Source organism: Apus apus, chromosome 12 (genome assembly GCF_020740795.1).
Source record: "Apus apus isolate bApuApu2 chromosome 12, bApuApu2.pri.cur, whole genome shotgun sequence".
In the NCBI taxonomy this organism is placed as follows: Eukaryota; Metazoa; Chordata; class Aves; order Apodiformes; family Apodidae; genus Apus; species Apus apus.
Window position 1 is genome coordinate 20,496,691 of NC_067293.1, and position 24,073 is coordinate 20,520,763.

Here is a 24,073-nt window from a genome sequence, read left to right on the forward strand (position 1 = left end):
GAGTGACCTTATTTCTAAAGCAATGATTGTGTATATGTATGTATGTGCCTTGGCCTCTGCAGTCCACAGGCAGGTGTTTGAGCAACGTTGCTTAGATCCAGCTGCAGTGGGAGCCACTGGATGTGGCTGCTTCCTCCTGCCAGATGTGGAGCTGTTTTCACACATCTGTGTCTTTACTTGCTCTTTACACAATTCTTTGCTCGACAGGGCATGAGCATCCCTTCAGCATCGCCTTGACCTGTCTCCGGGACTCTGCTGACCAGCAACAAGGAACCAACAATAACACCGTCCTGGCTGATGGGACAGAGGCTTCCTTCCTTGATCAGCTCCCAAAGGAGAAGCAGTGTCAGTTTGTCCTGAAGCCCAGGCTCCAAGCTCCCATTCAGCTGAGGAGAGGTAGGGGCTGCAGGAGCACATTCTGCCCAGGCAGAGGCTTTGCTGCTCTCCTTGGCAACAGCAGACTCTTCGTGTCACCCTACATGTGTCCCAGAGTCACTCTCATACCTGGGTGTATGCAAAGAGGAGGAGATAGCAGAGGTGCTAAATTTGTCTGGGCAGATGTTCAGAGTTGCCTTTCAGTCCTTGATCTGCTTTCCCTTGCAGGCTGTTCTTATACTGCACAGGTCTCAAAGAGCAGTGATGGAGTCAGAGTTGTGCTGATGGGGGTGGGGACAAGAGGAAATGGGGTCAAGTTGCACCAGCGGAGGTTCAGATTAGATATTAGAAAAAATTTCTTCACAGAAAGAGTGGTGAGGCCTTGCAACAGGCTGCCATCCCTGGAGGTGTTAAAAAAATGGGTGGATGTTGTGCTGAGGGAGATGGTTTAGTGGTTAGAGGTTGTTGGGTGGATGGTTGGACTTGAGGATCTTGAAAGTCTTTTCCAACCTTGACGATTCTGTGATTCTGTGAGCAAGCGGTTTCACTGCTGTGTGCCACGGAACCGTCACAGTTGGAAAAGATCTCTAAGATCACCGAGTCCAATTGACCACCCAAGGGGAGAAAACAAAACAAAACCAACCAAATAACAGCACACCACTCCCCCATGCCCACTAGAGCACATCCTGAAGTGCCACATCTACACATTTCTGGAATCTCTCTAGGGATGGTGACTCCACCATGTCCCTGGGCAGCCCGTGCCAGGGTCTGACCAGTCTTTGGGTAAAGAAATTCTTCCTAATATCCAGTCTAAACCTCCCCTGGGGCAACTTGAGGCCATTTCCTCTCATCCTGTTGCTATTCACCTGGGAGAAGAGCCCAACACCCACCTCCCTACAACCTCCTTTCAGGGAGCTGTAGAGAGCAGACCATCTGACCGTCCCCACCAAGGCTGCGGTTATTAACCATGGTCCTGTAGAAAGTCCTCACTTTGCTGGGAGCTGCACCCCCTGTGGCTCACTCCCTGGGCAGTGGGAAGGGCAGGAGGTGTGTAGCTAAGGTCTGTGCTTCCCTGCAGAGTCGCTGCAGAAGCTCACCAAGAGGAAGAAGTCTCTGATCGACTGGGCCCTGCGCCGCAGCACCAGCCCCCCCGCGGGCAGGTCCCCCTCGCAGTCGCCCACCACCCCACGGAAGCTCTTCGGCCTCTCCCTGTCCTCTGTGTGTCCCGACGGGAGCCTCCCAAAGCCAATCATGGTAAGGAGCAGCCTGCACTCTTTGTCCTGACCTAACTGCACTAAACACCCAGAATTTAAAACCACTCGAGGTGTTGATGGGGATTGGATGGGGAAGACCATGGTTGGCCTGCAATTCAGTCCCAGCTCAGTAACCAGGGTGAGCACTTCCCTCTCCTGGGTAGCATGTATCACTTCACACACGGGTGTCCCTCTCGTTTCCATGGGCATCTCCTTCCAGGTGATCACGAGCTGACAAGGGGCACTGTCAGTGGACTGTGCCATACTGCACAGCCAGGACGTCATCACTTCAAGAGTCCACTGAACTCACACTTGCCACAGGACAAGCATGCCCCCCATGAGCTGTACCTGCAGCTTCTCTGACAGGCTCTGTCCTTGGTCAAATTGTGATAAATCTCTTGCATATCTGCCGTGTTCCCAGTACCGACCGGGTCATAGGCTAATTACTTTAGAATATGTGAGGTAGAATATAGAAAAACCAGCAGGGTGAAGTTTTGGGCTCTCAAGTACAGCTGGGATTTCTCTTAGGATATGCTGCTGCTGCTGTACCACGAAGGTCCCTCTACTAGGGGCATTTTCAGACGTTCTGCCAATGCCAAGATTTGCAAGGAGCTGAAAGAGAAGCTGAACTCTGGAGATGATGTCCAGGTGGATGGGGAGTCAGTCTTTGTGGCTGCAGCTGTCATCACGGTATGTGTGGCCAAGTAACTCAGCTCTCCGGGCTAACGGTACCTTCCTTCTTTAAGGAAGCAATATGAGTCTTTATGGGTAGGGAAGGCTTGGGAGGGAACACAAAGCATTTTCCAGCAAGGCATGTTCTCACCTGATGGCTTGATCCATGAAGGTCTCTGCCTGACCCAGTGGTGCTTGTTTTCCCACACAGGCATGTATTGTGGCCCTCAGGACAGGGTTTCATTACAAAACAGCCTCCAGCAGGTGACACAGTAATGTCTGCCTCTAGGAGAGCCACGATATCGATGTAGAAGTTATCTCACATTGCCAAATAACATGACAGAGCCTGCACGCAGCAGTTCAGATACTGCACTGATGTAGGCATGAAGCTCTTTGGTGGCAGCTGCACAGATGCTTTTTGTCCTTTCTGGACACACAGCAGAGACTGCAGGGAGATGTGGGGGCACTCGTGCCATTTCAGTGCAACTGCTTAGCATTCCCCCCACAGAGAGGCCATGCCCAAAGGAGGTGGCCTGTACCATCTCAACCCTGAGCCTTCACCCTCTTGCCAGCCAGCAAGAGGGAGAGCAGCTGCCAAGACCAAGCAGAGGGTTGTGGTGGGTTGGGCATGAAGCTTGTGATCATAGAATCATAGGGTGGCTGGTGTTGGAAGACACCTTAAAGAACATCCAGTTCCAACCCCCCTGCATTGGCAGGAACACCTCCAACTAGACCAGATTGCTCAGAGCCACATCCAGCCTGCCCTTGGTATGTCCCAAGTTTTAGTAAGAAAAAGCCTCTCTTTTGCACTGGCATTTAAATGTCATTGGAACAATTCAGGCACCTAAAGTATAAAAAATGTCCCTTTCTCTTCCTGTAGTTGGCCTGGTACAAAAAGGGAGGCACTTCCCAGTGCAAGACATAGAAGTTGTTCAGTAGTCTCCTCAGCAAACCCAGCCATGCTCCTAGCTGGCAGGTGGTTCAGCAGGACCGTGCCCAGCCCTGGGTACAAGTCCCCTGGCTGCTGCAGCAGAGCTCAGCCCCACTGGGGAGCAGGGCAGGGATGGGCTGGCTGCTCTCGCAGGGCAGCTCCAGCCCCCGGGGGGAGCCCCAGGAGGATGGTGGGGGGGTGGTGGGCAGGGGAGGAGAAAAGTATTTATGTCATGTCTTGTTTTATCTTGTGCTTAATGTGAATAAACAATGACTATATGCATCATGAAACCAAAACACGGAACTCAAAACTGACCAGACTGCTCTGCATATATATATTTAATTCAGGATTTTCTCCGAAATATACCTGACAGTGTTCTATCCTCAGACATGCACAGACTGTGGATGGAAGCTGTGGACACGGAAAATCGGGCACATAAGATTGAAGCTATCAAAAGGTTCGTAAAAGCCTTCGTAAAAAACTTCTTTTGGTGGGAGAAGGGGAAACACATGGTCCTAAGCGTAGACTTCATCTTCTGGGAGGCTCCTGGCGTAGCTCCAGGCCACAGCAGAGCTCTTGCTGATTGCCCATGTCACTGGTCAGAACATTTTCCTTTCAACGATCTATTATGAGCACTGTTAAAATTTCAGACCCCCCAAAATTAGAAAAATTAGAAAATTATTTTCTGATGACCAGTTCAAATTGCCAGAACTAGTAAATGGAAAAAGTACAATAAGTCAGCCACCAGAAGTATGTAAAATGTTCGTGGAATTAGAGCCTTTAACAATGGTCACTTTTTTCTTATGTGCACAACATCAAGCTGGTAATTGTATCAGCAGTTAGAAGAAATGGCCCCACCAAGATGGTGACTGGGACCTTGAAAACAGCTTTACTGACTTGAAACTGCTGCCCTAAGCAAGAGCAGTCTGTCAGCACCCTGTGGGGTATGCAGGGTATCAGATTATATCAGCATATCAGCTCTTCTTGGCCATGGCTCAACTCAGTTTTGGACCTCACCATTTCGCCTGGACCTCCTTTCTCCCATGGTCTGTAGAGCATGGGACATGGGCAGTGGCATTGTCCCATGTGCTGCTGGCCTGGAGCCCTCTGCATCTTCTTTGGGCAATCACTGTTCTGTGAAGGCATTACAGGCTTCTGCTCACGTGTCCTGGATTTAAGTCCTTGGTTCCTCAGGCTCTGTGACCAGAGTGGGGAGGCAACATGGATGTAAATTTGTGGCTGTCACATAATTTGGTGGAGTGACACAGTCTTACTATTGACACATGTAAATGTCTCAAACTGGTTGCAGAAGGGAGCAAAAGTTTTGGGAAGCAACTTCTGATATTTGAAGAGCAGATTTTTATCACATTCATGTTCTCACTCCCTGAATAGTCTCGTCAACCAGCTCCCAGAGGCCAACCTCATCTTACTCAGACACCTCTTTGGAGTTCTCCATCACATTGAGCAGAATTCTGGTGTGAATCAGATGAATGCCTTTAACCTGGCTCTTTGCATAGCACCCAACATGCTGTGGCTACCGAGTCCCACGGGGCCTGAAGAGGAGAGCAGGTCTACAAAGAAGGTAGCCTTTCCTGGATTTGGCGTCACACTTTTCTTCTTCTTTTACTGCTGTTTATGGGCACTAAAGGAAAGTGTAGGATATGGGGCAGTGCTGGCACAGTGGCATCTGAGCTCCATCCTCTTCCCTGTGCCTGTACTGGGGGGAATTCAGCTGCTCAGTTTATCCAGCATGGAAGGAGAAGCTGTGGTTACTTTGCCAGGTGGACTTCCTAAGCAAGCATGAGAAAGATGGAGCAACTGAAGTTAGACATTGCCACTTCAGCAGGGTCTGAAGCCACCTTGCAGAGCCAAAGTAAGCAATGAACATGACAGTGCATCAGAGGGGAGGAATTCTAGCTTGTAGCTTATGAGGTGTCATCAATAGGGAGGAGGATGTCGGAATGGCTGGACCTGGCTCACTGTGCCAGCTCACAGAGCTCACGTCCTTGCCCCTGGTGTAGCTAATACACACACATTGCCACATTGATTTGCTCCCTCGGCAAAAGGGCCTGTAGGAAATTACATCTTACAGACAATAAAGGGAACATTCTGGGACTGATTTGACTTGCTTTGTACAGCTGCCTGTCTTTTCATCAAACTGTCTCTGAATTCTTGTCTTTGCCAGGTGGCCTCGTTAGTGCAGTTCCTTATTGAAAACTCGGGAGAGATTTTTGGAGGTGACATTGCTTCCTTGTTTCAAAGACCAGACAAAAAGAAGTCCAAAACCTCAGAGGAGTGCCTGGGTGAGTTGGTGGTACTGTATCCTCCAGAAATGTTTGAAATCTTTTATTAGGTTAACTCATCATGCAAAATAGTTTGCTTTCCCATCATGTCTCTTCCAAGGAAAAACATTGAAAAAGAATTGGTTTTGATTTTCCCTTTGCCTGTCAGTCATGGGCAGGAAGGGAGGGAATGCAGAGGACTGAGCTGCATCCCCTCAGATGTGTCCCCAAACATGGTTGTCTTTCTCTGTTGCTGCTGCTCAACCCATTCCAGCCATCTCAGGAGCATAGTGTAGCCTTAGCAGTGCCATGTCCCAGACGTCTTTTCTTCCAGATGAGCTCTGTAAATCTGAACCAAATGGCTGCACAGAAGGAGACGGGAGTTCTCTCTGTTAACTGTCCTATTTCACCTAAGCCAGTGGTGAAAGCTCAGCTCATCAAGCCAGAATTCTTGATCTCATTCCCAGTCCCAAGCTGGTCCCTGTGAAATTAATGGATCATCTTTGCTTTGATAATAATTCCCTGCCTGGGTTGTAAGGTCCTATATGTAGTTAGGAGACACAGACAACAAAGTAATTTGTATTCTCTGCCCCAGGCACAGGTTTGGCTCAGCACGATGATTCCTCTGATGAGCTGGAATTTTCTGCTTGTGACCCAGAAGGACCAAAGCATGACATGGTACCTGAAACAGATGCCGTTTTTGAACCATCCAGCAGCTTATTTTTTGGTGAGGATCAGGAAGACTGGGACTTGTTCAGCGAGATCACAGCCTGCTACCAAAGCAAAGCCCAGAAGAATGCCAGTGCAGACAGCTATGAGCTCCTGGAAGAGGAGGGCTCCTTCTGCTCCATTGGCTCCATCCGCTCCCTCAGCCCGGCCAGGGACCGGTGCTCCTCAGAGCCCAGCGTTTGCCTCAGCTCCCAGCTGCCCATCCAGAGCCACGAGCCAGTGGCCCGCCAGTCCAGCTGCGATGCCACCATCATGGGCAACCACACAGACTGCTTCCACAGGCTCAAGCAGCTGCAGGTGGAGAGCCAGAAGCTGATTGATGAAGCCCTAAGCCCTGGGGCTAATAAGGCCCAGCAGAACTTGTGGCAGTCACCTCAGACCAGCTCTAGGCTGAAGAAACTCAGCCTTCAGAAGTCCAGCCAGTCCAACAGGTCCAGCTTCTCTAGCCTGTCCTCTACCACCACCTCCCCATCTGCCTCCTCACTCAGCTCCTTAGACAGTGCTTTCTCCTACTGCTCCGAGTCATCAGCCATTAGTCCCACAGACGTCTCATCCCTGCCCTTCATGTTTGGTACATCTGCCAGTCTTCACGCTCTGTCCCCCAAGATTGCCACGAGGTCCCTGAAAGAGTGGCACAAGTCCTTCATGTCTCCTGTGCCTTTACAAGCGTGTGACCTGGACAGTTTCCATGAGTGTGACCCCAAGGCTGTAGAGAACAGCCATTGCCTTGGGGAGATGTCAAGCTTTCCATCTGTCAGCAGAGCTGCCGTGGGGAGCCCGCCAACTGACATTGACTGGAAGGGTGAGGAGAGAGTAGACTGGAGATGTGAGGGCAACCCCAGCCCAGGGCTCATCAGCCAGGATTGTACCAAAGAGCTTGAACAAAGCCCTGAGCTCTGTGCTGCCAGCCCAGCTGGTAAAAAATCCCCAGAGATCAGCCCCCAGCAGCACCAGGAGAACGCAGTGAAGAACATCGAAATCAAAAGCATCGCTGCTTCCCCTCCAAGCCAGGAAAGCCTGAAGCGAACCAAGATAACTTTTTATGTGGCCCCCAATAAAGAAAGCTCTTGGGGGTGTCCAGTGGAAGAGGATGAGGAGAGACCCATGGACGATGCCAGCAGCAATGGAGAACAGAGCCTGCCCAAGAGCTTGCAGACCGTGAGAGTCCACATCCCCCAGACAGTTTTCTATGGGCAGAACACCCCCCTTGTCCTGCAGTCCATCTCCAGGTGCCACCACCACAAACCAGTGGCCCTGTCCCCGCAGGCAGAGCCCAGAGGAAGCCCCCAAAGCACCTCCACTCCCGAGGAGCTGGAGGGCGAGGCAGTGGGAAGGGCGCAGGCGCCAGCCCACAGCAAGGGCTTCCACACCCTCAGCCACACCATCCGGATCATCCTCCCTGCCGCCGTCCGGAGCACTGTCAGCGAGTACTTCAGGCACGATGACACCAACAGCTGTCCCGCCGCTGAGGTGGAAGCAGTGGAGAAGGAGCTGCTGCGGAGCAGGGTGGAGTGGCTCAGGAGCCAGCCCCAGGCAGGGCTGTCCCCAGAGGAGCCCAACACCACGGCCTGTGCCCAAGAGACCTTTGTCTAGGGCAATGGACGGGGGAGAACTGGGTATTTTTTGTGTGTATATGCAGCAGAAAATATTCTGTAAGATACGATCAGGGTGTGAAGAATCTGCCGGGCTGCATGGAGCAGTAAGTGTAAAGTGACAGTAATGTGTATGTAATGTTGAGGTTTAACATTCATTTTGGGGAGGGGGCAAGGGGTTATTTTGGTTTTTCTTTAAGCCCTTTTTCTACAGAAGACACTTCACTGGCTGAGTGTCTCAGGGGCTGATTGCCACCAGGCTCCATCTGTGAATTAGTTGACCTGTACAGGGTCTGACTCCATTTCTTTTTGAAGTGGAAAAGGAGAAACTCTGCTTTATTTTCTCCAGTCAGCTGCTGCTGTGTCTGGATGACTGGAGAACTGGGACAGCTCATGCTCCATCAGAATTAGTTCTGGAGCACAGAATCCTCCAGTATTCCCTGTTCATCACCATTATTCACACAAAGGAAGACCCTTCACCTCCAGCTCAGCAGTCACTGCTGCTTCCCTCTGCCCATCTTTTGTCCTGCACTGGTCTAGCTCACCACCTGCCTTCATCATCATTAGAGCTCCAGAAACCCCAAATAGAACCCAGAGCCCAAAGCCCAGCTTTCACTGACAGGTGGCACATTTTAATCCCAAGATTGCTTTTCCCTCCATTACTCATGTATTGATTCTCTTCTCAGCTCTCCCCCATAGATAACATTTGACAGAGCCACAGTGACCATAAAGGACTTCAGCACTGTCACTTTTGCAGGGCTATGGCCATTTTCTTTTTTTTTTTTATGTTCTCTGGGAGTAGCTGGTCCTTTTAGTCCCAGTTAAAGGTGACATTATATTTCTGTAAATGATGGTGACATTTCAGAAGGCCCTTTCCAGATGCAGTGTGGATGGGGCAACTAATGAAATTCCTAGTCATGCTGAGAGGGACTTAAGCAGGATTTGGTTTTAGCATGAGGTCAAGGAGTTGTGGAAGTTGTCAAGAATGTTAAGTGGATGGTGAAGCAAAGCTCGAGCTGGCCAGAAAGTTGTCAGACAGTCCATGAGCTGAGAATATCCAGGCTGATGCTGCCTCAGAGAAGTACTGAGTTCCCACTCAGCAAAGTGCAAGTCACAGAGTGCTCCGGCAGGGTGAAGGCTGGAGAAGTGCCAGGCACAGATGGGGCCAACAGGTGGCTTGTGGTGCTCCACTGAAGAGCTACAACTACTAGATTCCTGGAGCATCCCTGTGCTTCCACCCAAGGCACTGCTCAGAAGCACCACAGTCATAATGGGACTTGCTTAGAGGGTTGTGATGCTGGCAGATGAGCTCCTGAAAGAGCCAAGAACACCATGTTTGACAGGCGTACAGAAAACGGTGGGAAAAGTCTCAAAGGTAAAGAGGTTTAGGATGTTTCATTTGAAAGTTACGTGAGAGTTTTTCTAAGGTGGTTTCTCTCAGAGAGATGCTCTTTTTACTCAATTAACAGTGAATGAGTGAAAGACAAGAGAAATTCATTAATCCTAATGATTATGAGGAAGCTCATGTGGAGTAAGTGCCCCCTGCAAGTTGCTGTCTGCAAACAGCCCTACCTGGAGCTGCTCAACCCCAGCCCCGTTCAGAGCTTGCACAGGGGGGGCGATCCCCCCTCTGTGAAACCATCCAGTTGGCATCAGATGCCTCCACTCATCTGCCCACTGCCAAGTTCACACCATCAAATACCAGGGCAGGGCAGGGAAGCCCAGAGACCACTCTCCAAGATGTATAGTTTTATCTGTTCTATGCAGGGTATTTAACTCTGAGATATGGCACTCTCTGTCCCAGATCACCTTGGTGGCCCTTGTATGATGAAAGGTGTATATAATCATAATACAAACCACCCCCCATCCTTTCCCTCACACAGGAACACTCACAAGCCATTCACAGTCTTTTTTTCCAGAGCTACAGTTGTAACTATTCCAATAAAAAAACCACACAAATTTGTCACTGTGGTCTGGTGATCCCCTTTCATTCCCTTGATCCAACTTCCCTCTCCTCTGGTGGCATTTGCAGAACACCAACCAGTGAGGAACACATGGGCTGTCCCCAGGGCTGCAAGGAGCGCCCCTCAGCAAACCAGCTTAGGCATTGCTCCTGCTTGGGTCTTAGGAAGGAGAAACAGCACTAAATATTATGTGAAAAGTCTGTCTGTACTTGGAAGAGAGATGATTCTGTATTCTAAACATGCTAATGGATTGTAAACTGGCTCAGTGGCTGGGCTGGTCTCAAACAAGGGGGGACTTGGACCAAATGCTGAGTAAGAGCTGATTATTTGCATCACATAAAAGAATTATGAGCAAGTTGGAAAGAAATTAGTTTATAGAAACCTTAGGAGAGGCAGAGCAAAACACATTTTCCTCTTCTCAGCTTAGACTGCCTAATATGGGCACTTTTCCCTGGATAGTTGCTCCAACCCAGCTGGCATGGGAATGGAAATCCACAGCACTCCTTTTCCATGTGCCCAGGCAATTACGCCATCCCCAGTGTCCAGCCTGCTGGAAACCAAGATGCTCCCCACATTTTGGCACCCAATCCTCAATGTACTAAGTTAGCAGAAGTGCACCACTTTCCTCCAGGCCATCAAAATACATATAGCAAATTAGGAATAGAATTCCTAGGGACAGCAGACTAGGAAACCTGTGAGCTGTGTCCCATCCAGCACCCTCCAGGTGTAGCTGAGGAACGGATAAGTGCCTGAATGTCATACCCCATCTCTAAACCTCCCAAATCCTGGCCATAAAGACAGAAAGTTCCTGGAACTTCTGCCTTCTGCTGAAAGTAATGCCAAAGTGCTGCTTTTAATCCCAGGAAACTCAAGACCACAAGTATAAATAGGCCAAAACATTAATTCTGACTTAATTCTTGTGAGAGCACCTTGCTTTCCTGTCAGTGCCTAGCAGGAGCCACCCAGCAGTAGGTCACCATGTCACCCAGGGCTGTGGCTCACCCTGCACTCCCTCAGCAGCTCGTGAGTGTGGGGTCAGTGCTCCCATTGCCACGGGTGTCACAGCATGGAGGTGGGTGGGAAGCAGCTGAGGAGCCAAGGGAAAGATGGAGTGATCTTTGCTTTCCTGGAAAGATGGAAGGCACAACTGCTTCAGCTTTGTCTTCCTTGTAAATGTGTTTTGTTCATCTTCTCTCATGTGGGGGAGTCTCAGTACCAGCACTCCTGAAAAGTCCAAGACAACTATAAAACCTTCAAGTCAGGACCCTTTCCTGAGCAGGAGAGAACCCCACCCTCCCAGTAATTGCCCCTGACACCTGCTGAGTATGTGCCTTAGGGTGCTGCTAATGTCATTTTTGTGGCCACACATCCAACTGCTGCCAAAATTCCCCTCTCAAAACTCCCAAGTGGGATGTGCCCCACTCCAAGACACAGATACGTATTTGGAAGTCACACAGCACCCAGCTTGCTCACAGTAAGAAGTACCAAATCCAGACAGTTGGATTTCTGCCCCTGAAGGGCCACATTTTCCCTCAATATACAGTCCTTGGACACAAATAGGTTTCCCTTCTCTCTCCCTGCCCTTTTCCACATCAAAAGGAGAGATTTATTCCAAGTTTGCCTGGCCCTACTTGATGCCCCACTTGACACAGTCACTTGGGAAGATGTGTTGTGTCATGTCATCCAGGAAGCCAGAAGCCTTTAAGGGAGGTTCTAGTGAGACCACATCAGGACTATTGTGTCCAGTACTGGGCTCCCCAGTTCAAGAGGGACAGGGATATAATGGAAGGAGCCCAATGGAGGCCACAAGGATGATGAAGGGGACACCTGCATTACAAGGAAAGGCTGAAAGACCTGGGGCTATTTAGTCTTGAGAAGAGGAGACTAAGAGGGAACCTGTCAATGTCTACAAATATCTGCAGGGTGGGTGTCAGGAATGGGCCAGTCTCTGTTCAGTGGTGCCTGTGACAGGATGAGGGGAAACGGCACCAAGTGACAACACAGGAAGTTCCACCTCAACATGAGGAGAAACTTCTTTACTGTGAGGGTGATGGAGCCCTGGGACAGGCTGCCAGAGAGGCTGTGGAGTCTCCTTCTCTGGAGACTTTCAAGACCCATCTGGATGTGATTCTGTGTGACCTGCTCTAGGTGATCCTTCTCTGGCAGGGAGGTTGGACTTGATCTTCAGAGGTCTCTTCCAACCCCTATGATTCTACAATTCATGACCTGCATCCAGTATAGATGAAGGCCAGACAAGCCCAGCTCCTTTGCCTTGAGGAGACAATGAATCATGGACTTCAGTCTCCTCTCATTTCTGCTTGACATGTGTGATTTCACCCCTTATCCCACAGGCTGGCAGAAATCATGATGGAATTGCCAGTGGGGACACACAATACACACCCTCCCCTATCCTCTGCGCCTCTGTGCAGACTCCTCTCTAGCCCAGGGCACTCTGAGAAGCACATACACCTGCAACAAGAGCAGTGGGCCAGGGCATCTGCCACTGTCCTTGGTGCAATGTTGTAGGATTGTCACATGAAGAACCAGAGAGAAAGCCAAAGCCTTTATAGAGGGGTCATCCACAGGATGTCACTTCACCCCTCACGGCCCCTGGGCCACCCTGAGCAGGGCCGGGCTGAGGCAGCAGCATCGCTGCCCTGAGGGACAGTGCGGAGGTACCGGGAGATGGGCAGCAGGGACTGCGGGGGAGAGGGAGGGGAGAGGGACGGGAGCAGGGAGGGAGGCAGGCGGGGCTGCAGCTGCCTCCTCCCGGCCCCTCGGGTCGCGCTGAGCTGCGGACGTTCCGCGGGCTCCTCCTCGCGTCCAGCGGCTCCATGCACACACCCCCCGGCACCCCCGGCCCCTGCAAAGCCCCCTGACCCTGCAGAGCCTCCGACTCGATGATCAATGCTGGGAATTGAAGATCTGGGAGATCATGTTCTTATTCCGATGCACTTCTCCAGGGGCCTCCTGGCCTCCAAACCCAGCACAAACACAGGTCAAAAGCAGCAGGATTTGGGCAGGGGGGCAAAACTCCAGAAGGAGGAAGGCAGAGTTACAGGGGGGTCCTCAACAAAATTATGTAATACACTTGCAGTGACCCTGACCTTTGAATGGTCCTTTCCACTCATTTGGCACTAGGATGCTTGAACTTGGAGTTTCCAGCTGTTTCCAAACCCAAAGAAGCACGTGTGCAGCTGAAGCTGTTCACACTCCCCTCAGCTCCAGCATTTGGTCTAATGTAAGATAATACCTTTGTGTACAAAATGTTTTTATAATCTGGTACTATTGTCCAGACTAGAATCTATCTAATCAGGTACTAATGTCACACCTCAACTTGCAGGATTTCCTTCATTTGATGTATTGCCAATTAGCATCAACATTTAATTACTGATTCAGGTATTGGTGGGGGCTGAGATTACGAACAGAGACACACTTTTCCTCACCCTTCCACAAGCTCAACCTCAGTCAAACCCAACTCTCCTCCACCCCATTTTCCTGCCTCAACATCCCTTGTTTACACCAGTCCTTCTCAATCCCTTCAGTGAGGGAGGAGGTGTCACAGGAGGTCAAGTTAAGTGCCTAACTCTTTCTGACAGTCCTGGTTTCCTATTAATTTACTTCCATTGCTCCTGGTTTCTTAATTGCTATCTCTGCTCAAGTGCTGAGCCTCCAGGGGCTACAACTCCCTCAGGGTTGTCCCCTAGTGTGTGTTGTCCATGGGCTGCAGTCCCCCCAGAGGTATGCTTGGGACAGAGCACCTCCTTCCATGGCTGGGTCACCAACACTGTCCCCTTCCATCTGACTCCTTCACTCCCTCCTCCCACATCAGCTCCCACATCTCCTTTTGTGCATGTTCCTTGTGCCTCCTACAGCTGTCATTCTTTCTTAAATATATTTGAGCACAAGTGCTACATGCTCCTCTCACTTATTGAACTTCTGGTTTTCAAAAGGGGATTTTTACACTGGTTCATTCTATTCCAACCATGATCATGTTCCCAGAAAAGTGAATCTCACATCTAAAAGCCTGGTTTTATTTTATGGGTATGGTAGTACAGCAATGGGAAAAAGTAATATTTGGAGAATTTAGCAGATTATGGCACATTACAATTCAGTGACATGTAACATCTCAAATTCATAGAAAGTGGCTCCCTCTGATAGCAAATGTCAGCACTCAAATGATTATCAGTATGTTCTTGCTAACCAGACAGCCTGGATCACCAAGCCAACCAGCACACTGTCTTGCATTTGGAACAGCTCTCTCTCCTCAAGCTTCCCAAATTGGGAAAAAAAAATATTCTGCTCTACAGTTAAAGAACCAAACCTTGCAAATTTCCCAGCAGTTACCTAGAATAGCAGAATTCCTTAAATTTCAAAGGAGAGGTGAGTCACATACAGCTTAGATGTTTACTGTCACCTGCCAAAACGTGAAGCCATACACTTCAGTCCAGACGCATTCAGCAGAGCACTTAGGCTCTTAGCTTTAACTTTCACTTGCTAAAGACCTTAACATTAAGTTTGGTTTAAATAAGAGATTTGCTGAACAGGCTTTATACTGACCAAGACCTCAACAGTCTACTGCAGCCAGCCACAGAAAGCAACAGTGTTAACCAAGAGCCACACTAAAATGAGGACAGGATTCATACAGGAGTCAGTTCCAGTTACTGTTTGCTTTGCTTTCCAACCTCCATCTGGTTCCTGATGTCTGACACATCCATGGGGACACGCACTGTCAGACCATCCATTGACTTCTTAACACACACCTGGCAGCCAAGGCGAGACCTGAGAAGAAAACATTCAGTGAGGCTCAGTAAAGGAAAACATTCCTCGCCTACATCAGGATGCCGGGCCTAGGCTGGGTTTTCACTAAAGTTCCTCTCAGAGGTCTCCTGTGCCCCAAGAGAGCAGCTCTAGAGGCACAACCATAATACAGAACAAATCCTGTCCCCTTGGAAACAGGGCTGAGGTACTGAGAATCTGCTGGGGAGGGTTGAGAATCTACAGCCATCAGCAGTGGGGCTTACGTCTCAGTGAGTCCATACGCCAAGTCCAGCATGTCCAGCTCTTCATCTGAGATGGCATCCAGCTTTTGGAAGGTGTCCTTCTCAAAGATGAGGTGACAGGTGGAGCAGGCTAATGTCCCTTCACACGCGCCTGGTGGAGAAACCAGCAAATCAGAAAAAACAAGGGAGGTGAGAGAGATCATCTTCAGGAGCAGCATGAGAAGAGGCCCTTTAACAGACCTGGAACATGTCAAGAGAGATGTCAGGAAATACAAGAGATGGATGAAAATTTCAGCCTGCCTTTTCTCTGGGAGGATCACAATCATTATTCAAATTTGTAAGTCAGCTCTAACCAGCCAAATACATTGACATCAGCTGTTGCAATCCCAGGGGTGACAGTGGGATGTCACACTGTCATTTCAGTGTGGTGAGCCAGCCCAGCAGCAGATATCCACAGGTCACAGCAGAGACACAAAAATCCCAAGAGCATATACCCTCATGCAACACCTACCAAACCCATCAATGGCCAAGTTTTGATTAACTACCACTTCCAGCAAACTCTCCCCTTCTGTGGCTGTGGCCGTCAGTCGCTCTCCATCCCGATTTATGAAGTGCACCGTCACCTGCTCTGCAGAGCTGTAAGACAAGTTTGCAAAATCAGAGGAGCCCACCCTTTCCTACATACCCACCACTTATGTCTTTTGGCTGAGCACTACAGAGGTGGAGGGAAGTGTGCACACAGACCCTTTCACACAGATTACACCACACATCAGCAAAAATTCAGATTGTCACTTCTCGTTGACAGTCAGATCTGAGATGGCTGAAAATATTTCCCACATCCCTGCACATGAACAAGTGTAGAACAAGAGAACCAACATCCAGCTTCTTCCAATAAAAGTGCTGTTTGATATGAAGCCTGGAAGCCCTGAAGCCAGTGAAACCAACAGCAAACATGGCTCAGAGCTCTGAGAATTTCTAATATTATCTCCTGGTTCCTTGCAATACACACAGAATGCAAAATGTCATGTTGCAGCACATCTGCCAGCTAAGGAAGTGCTTTAATGCCCACACTGTGCAGGGCACCCTCTTGGAAAGCCACAGAGACTGGGAGGAGGACTTGGTTAAATGGGAATTGTCCATGGGATAGCAGCAACGCTGGCAAGGACTTAAGCTGCCTGCTCAGCCCTCTCTGCTCTGAGACAGATGAAAAAGAAACCTGTGGAAATCTCTGCTGATTTCCTTTTAATGTTAAGCACAGAAATGTATAAGAATCAAGTTTAAACAATTTCCTTTGCTCTTTCTTAACTCACAAGTGGCAGAGGTGGAATATGGGGGATGCACCCAACTGAATAGGGGACAGGAAAGAATTCCTGTAAAAACATAATGGAAAAGGGGGAAGAAATGTTCTCCTCTTTCAAGTCTGCAGGTCTTACCCTTTCCACTTCACACGAGTCACCATCACCCTCTAGATCTAATCCCATTTACCTACTAACAAGCACTGCACTACATCTCTAAGTGACTAAGGATGATGTTCCTTAAAATGTTGTCACATAGACCTCACCAACAAGACGGCAGGCGCAGAAAATTCCAATCAATTCTCTCTTTGGAAAGCAAATCCCCATATTCCATGAAGATTTGAAAGCGGAGAAAAGAGATGAAACTGTTTATTGCCTTCTCAGCTCTTTTGTTTTCAGTTGTGTCTTGATTCAACTAGCAGGAGAACACAGAGGCCACTGCACCTTCATCTGAGGCAGTTGGCTTCCTCTTTTTCAGAAAACTTCAGCAGAAAACAATGCCTAGGCCATTAGTCTCCAACAGGGTCCCCTGATTAGGAAAACAGCACTGAAGTTTGCACCCAGACCATGCTGCAGAGGGGAAATTCCAACCAATTATTCCCTTAAAAAAATATCTCAAACTCTCTATGACAAACTTTCTCAATCTAATGAAGAGGGTTTCAAGAAGGTTCTTCTCCCTGACAGTGTTTTTCCCAAAAAAGATATTTTCCAAGGCCATACAAACCAGTGAGATGCCTCCAAGTACTTGGAGAGAACTTCAAAAGCAACAAACCAATTAGAAAGAAAACCCATTGATAACAAGTCTCCATAAATTCCATTAATTAGGGTTATCAGTGCAACTTTAATCTGAGGTCAGATAGCTAAATGCTTTGTTCTATTTTCTGTTATGTTGGTTGGGTCTTTTTCTCAATGTCTAGCAGATCAGTTTGACCCAGATTGTACTGGTCTAGGAGATCTAAAAATTCCCTTTCTGTTTCTCAGAGAAATGCCATCTCCTGAATTATCCCTAGGGAACAGAGAGGAAAGGCTGGCAGGGAGTGCCAGTGGCAGGGAGCTCCTGCTGTAGAAAGGTGGTTGAGGACTCTGTGCCAGGCAGCCCTGTCTTCTCAGCACATGAGATGGTCTGCTCCTACACCTTGATTTACTTCTTGAGGAATGTCCAGCCTTCCAGGAATCTGGAACTCACGGCCACCACCTGCCATCTCCCTGCCAGGAGAGCTCTCCAGCAAGGCAGGGCAGCAGCTCCCAGCGTCCTAGGGAGAACACTTTGCTCCCTGGAGCCACAGACATTCCCTGCTCTGCCTTCCCAGCGGGACATGAAACCCAAGAGAATTTGCAGCTCTCAGAGCCCCACTGTGGTCATCTCAGCTTCCCCACAGCAGCAATACAGCAGGACCATGGCCCAGCTCTCTGACACACCTTGCCCACCATCCCCATTCCTCAAAGGATGGTGACCGGGCCCCACTAGTCAATGGTCTCTTGTGCCATGTAGTGACAGAATCATCATGGTTGGAAAACACCTCTAAGATCACCAAGTCCAACCATCCACCCGGGGCCGGAGGGGGGGAGGGGAAATCTTAGAGTTTACAGTGTGATGTTTAATATAAATATATATCCCCATCTATTTGATCTCAAACGACAGTTGTCAAATGAAACATTTCAGGAATACACTGCCCATTTAGCTGCTTTCACCATAGGAAAGGCAGTCTCAAGCAAGAGCAAGAGGCTACATATTTGTTATATGATATTTCTAGTGGGCCTCTCCGGGTTCTGGCATTGTCCTTACGAAATTTGACTTGATATATATAATGAGACAAACTGGCAGGCTGTCTCAGCTCCTTGGTATGCATTTACACTTTATTCTCTTGAAGTGCACATCACTGATCTCCTGTTTACCCAACAATGCAGACTTTTCTGTGTCAGTAGCACGTCCATTGCTTGTTAAAAGCCTTTGCTTTTACCTGCATCTTCATGCTCAGGATGCAGGCCACCAGCAGTGCTCTTCACAGCTCCAAGAGCAGGGAGCAGCACCTCCCAGATGAGCACCACCTCATCCACCCAGTCCTGCACAGGTCTCCTCTCCCTTCCCTGGAGCAAGGTGGAGGCAAGTGTGTGTCCCTCCCTGAAAAGGTCCTTTCCCACCAAGGCTTCTCATCCTACTCACCTGGACTCCCCAGGGGCATCCTGGAGCTTGTGTGTGGAGCTGAAGCCTCTTCCTAACCCATGTGGAGCTGGTGTGTGGTGCTGCTGGGTCGCCCCACAGAGAGGAATGAAGAATGTTTTGCTGATGTTCAGGCCCCTCCGCAGGAGCCCCGCAGTGCCTTGAGCCATCATGCTGCCTCAGGTCCTGCTCCACAGTTTCTGGACTGTCCTTTGTTGCAAGGCCAGCCAGATGAGGAGTTATGAGCACAGCTGAGAGGGGGGGAGAAAAAAAGAAGGGAGGGAAAAAAAAACCAAAGAAAAAAACTAGGCCAGCCTCCTGGGGGTGGAGGAAGGGAAGGAGGACGGATAGGAAGGACAGACAGAATGTGCTTGGATTTTGGTGCAGTCCAAACCATCAGGACATGGGAACTGGGTGAGGCATGGTAACATGAGCACCAGCTCCAGATACCAGTCCACGACCAATGCTCACCTTGTTTTGCCTTACAGAATTCCCTTTGAGGAGCCCATTTCAGGAACAATATTCATTGCAGCGCCCAGTGACGCAAGTGGTTGCCAGCCAAGGGCTGGGAGAGCAGACAGGCAGGAGCCCTGACAGCTGCTGCCTTGGGAAAGGGACAGGGTAGTTCTCATAGCACTGGAGGGGGAGAAAGAATTACAGATTCTGCTCTTTGCAGGATTCCCCAACACCGCAGAATCCCAGCCCTAAATGTGAGTTTTCACTTGCTTCACAGGAGAGTGCTGAGAATCTCAGAATGTCTTTTGGTATCTATGGAAGGGCCCCAGGGGCGGCTCCGGTGAGAAGCTGAGAAGCTCCCCCGGCTCCAAACCAGCCAAGGAGCCATTAGAGGGACAATAGATGAACCTCTGCCATTAACATACGAAAGGACTGATAAGATCTGAGCAGAGCCAGGAGTTAAGAGCTGGGCTGTAGGAGCAGAGCGGTGCTGGTGGTTGGTGAGGAAGAAGGTGCCCGAGCAGCAGTTTCCCTGCAGCCCATGGCGAGATGGCAGCTGTGCCCCCTGCACTCATGGAGGAACGTGGTGGAACATTCCCTGAAGGCGCCAGGAGGGGGGAACTTGGCCAGTGGGCTTGGGTTTTGTGGCCAGTGGGCTGGGATGGGGCAGCTGTGGAAGCCCCCGGGCAGGGGAGGTGCCTGTTCCCGACCAGCCCGTGACTCTGCGGGCAGCGCTGGAGCAGCTCCGGGGCTGGTGGGAAGGGCTGATGGAGCAGAGGTTGGTGGAGGACTCTGCCATGGGAGGGACCCGTGGGGAAGCAGGGCAGGACTGTCAGGAATCCTGCTTCCTGAGAGGGAAGGAACAGCAGGAACCACCAGCCTGTGAGTGACTCTAAACCCCATCCCCCTGTGCCGCTGGGGGGAAGGAGGGAGAGAAACCGGGAACAAAGGGATTTGGGCCCAGGAAGAAGGGAGGGGTGGGGTGAGGTGTGTGAGCCCTGCTCTGGGGGTGTCTGTGTCCTGTGGGCATTGATTAGTGTGAAATTAAGTTATTATTCCCTAAGTTGAGTCTCTTTTGCCTGTGACCTCAGTTGGTGAAATCCCTCCTTGTCCTTTGTCTGAACCCATGAGCTTCTAGTTGGGTTTGTCCTCATCCCAGAGTGTGTGTGGGAAGTTGAGTGAGGGGCCATGGGGCTGATTCTTTGTTGTCGTGTTGGGCCCAAACGAGGACATTTTTGGCAAGCCAGGCAGTAGAGAGACAAGGAACCACAGGGTGAGAAACTACAGCCTGAGAATGAGAACTGGCTGGAAACACACTCCCAAAAGTGGATTCATACTGTTGAAGATAACTGGAAATGTTTGGCTTTTCACCCCAAAATGAAAATTTTCCACCCAAAGCTTTCTGGTTGGACAGGGATGCTTGAGCTTTCTGAGAAAAGCTTCAAAGACATGCAGGAGCACAAGTATTTTCCATAAGGGAGAAGGGGGATCCTATTCTTCAATCCAAAGTTTTAAATGCAAGTTTCCAAGCATTCAAGCACACCACTGAAATAGTTTCAGTAGAGAGAAACTCAGATGCAATGGATACAGGATTGAAAAAAATCTGTTTTTTTTCTAAGGGGAAATTCAGTTTCTCAAGTCACCTAGTTCCCTCCATTCACTTTGCACTTGGTAGAGCAGCACAGAGGAATGTTTCGTCCTGTCTCACTCTCATTTGCCAAGGGCAGGCTGGGCACCACTGCTCCCACGACAGGACACGTGCCAGAGGGACGTGCCCCGGGAGAAGCTGGAGTTGTGTTTGCAGGGCAGCACTGACCTCAGCCTCCTTCCACCTTTTGATCAGCATGGGCCCAGCTCAATATTTGATGGGCTTACCAAGGGACAATCACAGCCTTGCAGCACCTTGTGCCAGCCCCTACTTGTCCCACAAATGGATTTTCTTTTCTGCTGCAGAATTTGCCCCTCAGATTTTTTCAGGCCAACAGTTCTGGCCAGTGTCCCTGCTCTGTGGCCCCGCACTTTTCCAGGTGGTTAGCTCCCTCCTGCAAGCTGTCCTGAATACTTAAGCCTTCAAATCCAAATTCGAGGGCTGGATCTCACCCCTGAATTTAAAATCAATCCATGCAGCCTCTGCAGCTGAGTCTGCCTGGTCCTGCCTTTGCTTTTCAGGCACTGCAGGGGTGCACGAGGCAGCCCAGCTGGCTCAGTAATTTCCACAGAAGAAAGGCAAGGCTTACCCTGAGAGACACAAAGAAAGGGGCCACAGCACATACAAACAAACCACAAAGCATCTTATCTCTCCAACAAACCTTGAATTGGGAGATACACTAGATACATGTGCGGCAGTTTTCACAGCAAGGACATTGGTGTGTTTGCCTGGCACTGACCTCTCTTCTTGCCAGGCACAGGGAGCACAGCAAGTGACAGGTCAATGCCACCCAACAGGAGAGAGGCCAACACAGAGGGAAGTCAGGTCTGCAAGCATCACACCCAGCCCTGCAGGGAGCTGGGAAGCAATGAAGGGGACAATGGGTCCTCTGGTGTCAGCAGGAACAACCCTGCCACACCAGTAGAGGATTGAGCCCTATACTGAGCTCAACAGCCTGTTTTAAGGCTTTTGAAACAGGAGGAAAAGGGCAGAAGAACCCCTTTTCCCTCCTCTCACGAGTTTCACCCGGCAGCAAGCCCAGAAGTAAACGCAGCCTTCCCAGAGTAAACCACTGCTTATGTGCTCACACAAATAGAAAGCTTTGTAAATAAACACTCCTTCTAAAAAAACCCAAAAACAAACAAAAAACAACCAATGAGCAAAAAAAAAAAACAACAACGAAGCAAAAGTATCCTTGCCTTAGAAAAAAAACCCTTAAAATCTTCCCTTGGAGGTCAGCACAGGCTTCATGGACAGGGCAGGCACAGCTGAAGACCCCTTAGCTGTTTCACAGAAGTTGGGCAGAAACCAAGTTTCACCAGTGTGCACAGAGGCACCCCTGCCCCCAGGTCTAGGGCCTCTCATGCAAGCATCCAGAAGAGATATAAGGTGCCATTAACTCCACACAATAACTAACCAAATCAGTGCCCTGATCCCACAAGAAGTTCCATGATAACATTACAGCCTTCTACAGCCAGGAGCACAGACTCCTCAGGTACCAGCCCCAGCGCCTCTGACCACCCTCAGAGTTTCAGTCCTTCTGTGGACTCGTTCAGCAGACACAGGCACAGTCAGATTTGCATCCATTCCTTTGGGCAGAAGACACTCTGTGCAAATAGCTCTGACCACAGGAGCTCTTTTGTAAATCTTGAGGCTTCCAAGAGACCCTGGATGGAAGGTTTAAAGTCACCATGTTACTTTTCTGCCTCTCTGAAAGCAGATGAAAATCACTGTGCAATCCTGTCGTTATTAATACACACATTAACACAGTTTTAGTGATGCTGCAGATCTGGGGTTGTGAGATTAACTTCACTATCATTGGAATCAATATTTGATAAACTAAATGATAGAATTTACTTTGTGAAAGAGCAGAAGAATGTGAAGGAGCATCAGCCTGTCCTGCAGGAGAGCGGAGAGACAGACATCACACACAGGCAGAAAGGCCCAGGCGCCATCCATGTGAGTTGCAACACATGCAGAAAGTTTACCAGTGTCATCCAGACAAGCAAACTGACATTTGTTTGCTCCAATACTGGAGCATTTTATCACACCAGTGTTTGACAGAATCCCAGGTGCTCAACAGAACTCCCAAAGGACAAGTGTCCAGCGGAGAGGGAGGAACTCAGCAAGCAGCTCAACAAGTGGTGAGAAAGCTATAGGCCAGCACTGTGACCAGCAGAAAAGTCATTGCTCCTTTATGGACTGGAGCAGGCAGGACTGGCCCATGTTCTCCCAGGGCTGTGGGAAAGCAGGCTGGGCACACAAGGGAGCTGGAAGTTGGAGCTGAGCTCTGTGAAATAGGTCACTAGTTTCAGCCATGACTCTGCTGCCTTGGAAGAAACATCATCCCCTGTGCCTTGTTTTACGTCTCAGAGAAATGGAGGAAAGGATTCTTCGCTGGCCTTTCATGAGGACAAGGGATGATGCACCACACACACCTGAGACAGAGGAAGGTTCTTGCCAGAGCTACACTGGCCCAACCAGGGCCAAGAGGCAGCCGGAAGCAGGACCATGCTGCTCCTGAGGATAAAGCCTCAGGGGATGGAGCCAGAGCTGCAGGTACATAGACCCAGGAGCAATGAAGGTGTACAGAGCACAGGCTCCATGCTTAACTGGAACAGCCAGAACAGCCCATCCCCACCTCCTATCCAGCCCACCACCTCACAAACACTCCTGTGAGGAAGCAGGTAGAGGCTGCTTACACACCCAGAACCAAAGCCATGGAACAAAACTAAGATTCCCCTTCCCCACTGTCACTATGAAAACCCATCAACTGCCTTTCCTGTTCCAGAACAAGCTTCTAGTAAGAGCAAATAGGACAACTTGTGCTTGTTCTGCTTTCCCCAAGCCCACAGGGCCAGGGACAGAGTTCTGCCCCAGAAAAAATGCACTGAGCACAAACCTGCACGAGTCAACACTTTGCTTCCCCTGAGTGTGCTCGAGGCTCAGGTGCCACCTGATAGAGACTGGAGTCTCAGGGAGGGAGACTATTTAGTGCCTCAATATCTACATCTCTCAAGACTACTCTTGGCCTGCTCTGACCTTTCTCTAGATATTCAGCAACCTTCTGAGAATCACTACAAACAAAAGGAGCTGGTGCCAAGTTTTCAACCCTGGAAGCAAGAGGGCAGTGATGCAATAATCTGATATGGGCTTACTGCAACAAGGAGAGGAAATCAATCCACAACAGGGCTCCTTGACAGTAGCCACCCCTGGCAATATTGCTGCTGCAAGGCTGGGTGAAGGCCATAAAGATGTTACAGTGCCCCAGCCAGAGCCTTTGTGCAGATGCTTTGCCTTCAGTCAGTCAAGGATGCTTCAAAGATGGATGGGAGAGCAGCACTGGAGGTACAGCCAGCCTTCAGCGTGACCTCCCAGCTCCACAGCAGCATATCCCACATCCCCTTGACTCTTCAATCTTGATGATTGAAGATCAACTCTGGCTTGTATTTCCTTAACAGATGATGCACAACCAGAGGCAACAGCAATCATGGGCTGGTTGTAATTTTCCAGCTAACTCTGCTCAGAAGAAAAGTGTATCAATGGTACTAACATGTGCCCAGAAGGAATGAATTCTCAACACAAGTCGAAGTATGGTCCCTTCCAGGAGTTGCCAAAATTCCTTTTTGCACTCTCAGCACTACTCCTTCCTTAATGTCTCCTCCTTATTCTCCCCCTATATCCCCACTCCATCCTGCTACCTATCCTGAGA

At 49.6% G+C, this 24,073-nt stretch overlaps 2 protein-coding genes across 3 annotated transcripts in view; one reads left to right on the top strand and one right to left on the bottom strand.

Annotated features, from left to right (window-relative positions):
* The window catches only part of LOC127389652 (rho GTPase-activating protein 20-like), a 33,489-nt gene extending 23,335 nt beyond the window's left edge, over nucleotides 1-10,154 (top strand). For both annotated transcript variants that reach the window (XM_051630348.1, XM_051630349.1), the window contains exons 9-15: nucleotides 208-396; nucleotides 1,454-1,629; nucleotides 2,157-2,318; nucleotides 3,579-3,688; nucleotides 4,624-4,813; nucleotides 5,417-5,534; nucleotides 6,109-10,154. In XM_051630348.1, coding sequence (XP_051486308.1) covers nucleotides 208-396; nucleotides 1,454-1,629; nucleotides 2,157-2,318; nucleotides 3,579-3,688; nucleotides 4,624-4,813; nucleotides 5,417-5,534; nucleotides 6,109-7,835 — 2,672 coding nt within the window. In that variant the 3' untranslated portion in view covers nucleotides 7,836-10,154. The remainder of the gene's footprint in view (nucleotides 1-207; nucleotides 397-1,453; nucleotides 1,630-2,156; nucleotides 2,319-3,578; nucleotides 3,689-4,623; nucleotides 4,814-5,416; nucleotides 5,535-6,108) is intronic.
* A 3,777-nt stretch (nucleotides 10,155-13,931) lies between these two features.
* On the bottom strand, nucleotides 13,932-18,430 carry LOC127389597 (adrenodoxin-like). Its single transcript, XM_051630255.1, has 4 exons — nucleotides 18,261-18,430; nucleotides 15,313-15,437; nucleotides 14,823-14,952; nucleotides 13,932-14,580 (listed from the first exon to the last, which is right to left on the bottom strand). Exons 1-4 carry the CDS (start codon nucleotides 18,428-18,430, stop codon nucleotides 14,460-14,462), a joined length of 546 nt encoding a protein of 181 aa, XP_051486215.1. The 3' UTR covers nucleotides 13,932-14,459.
* Nucleotides 18,431-24,073: the final 5,643 nt, after the last annotated feature.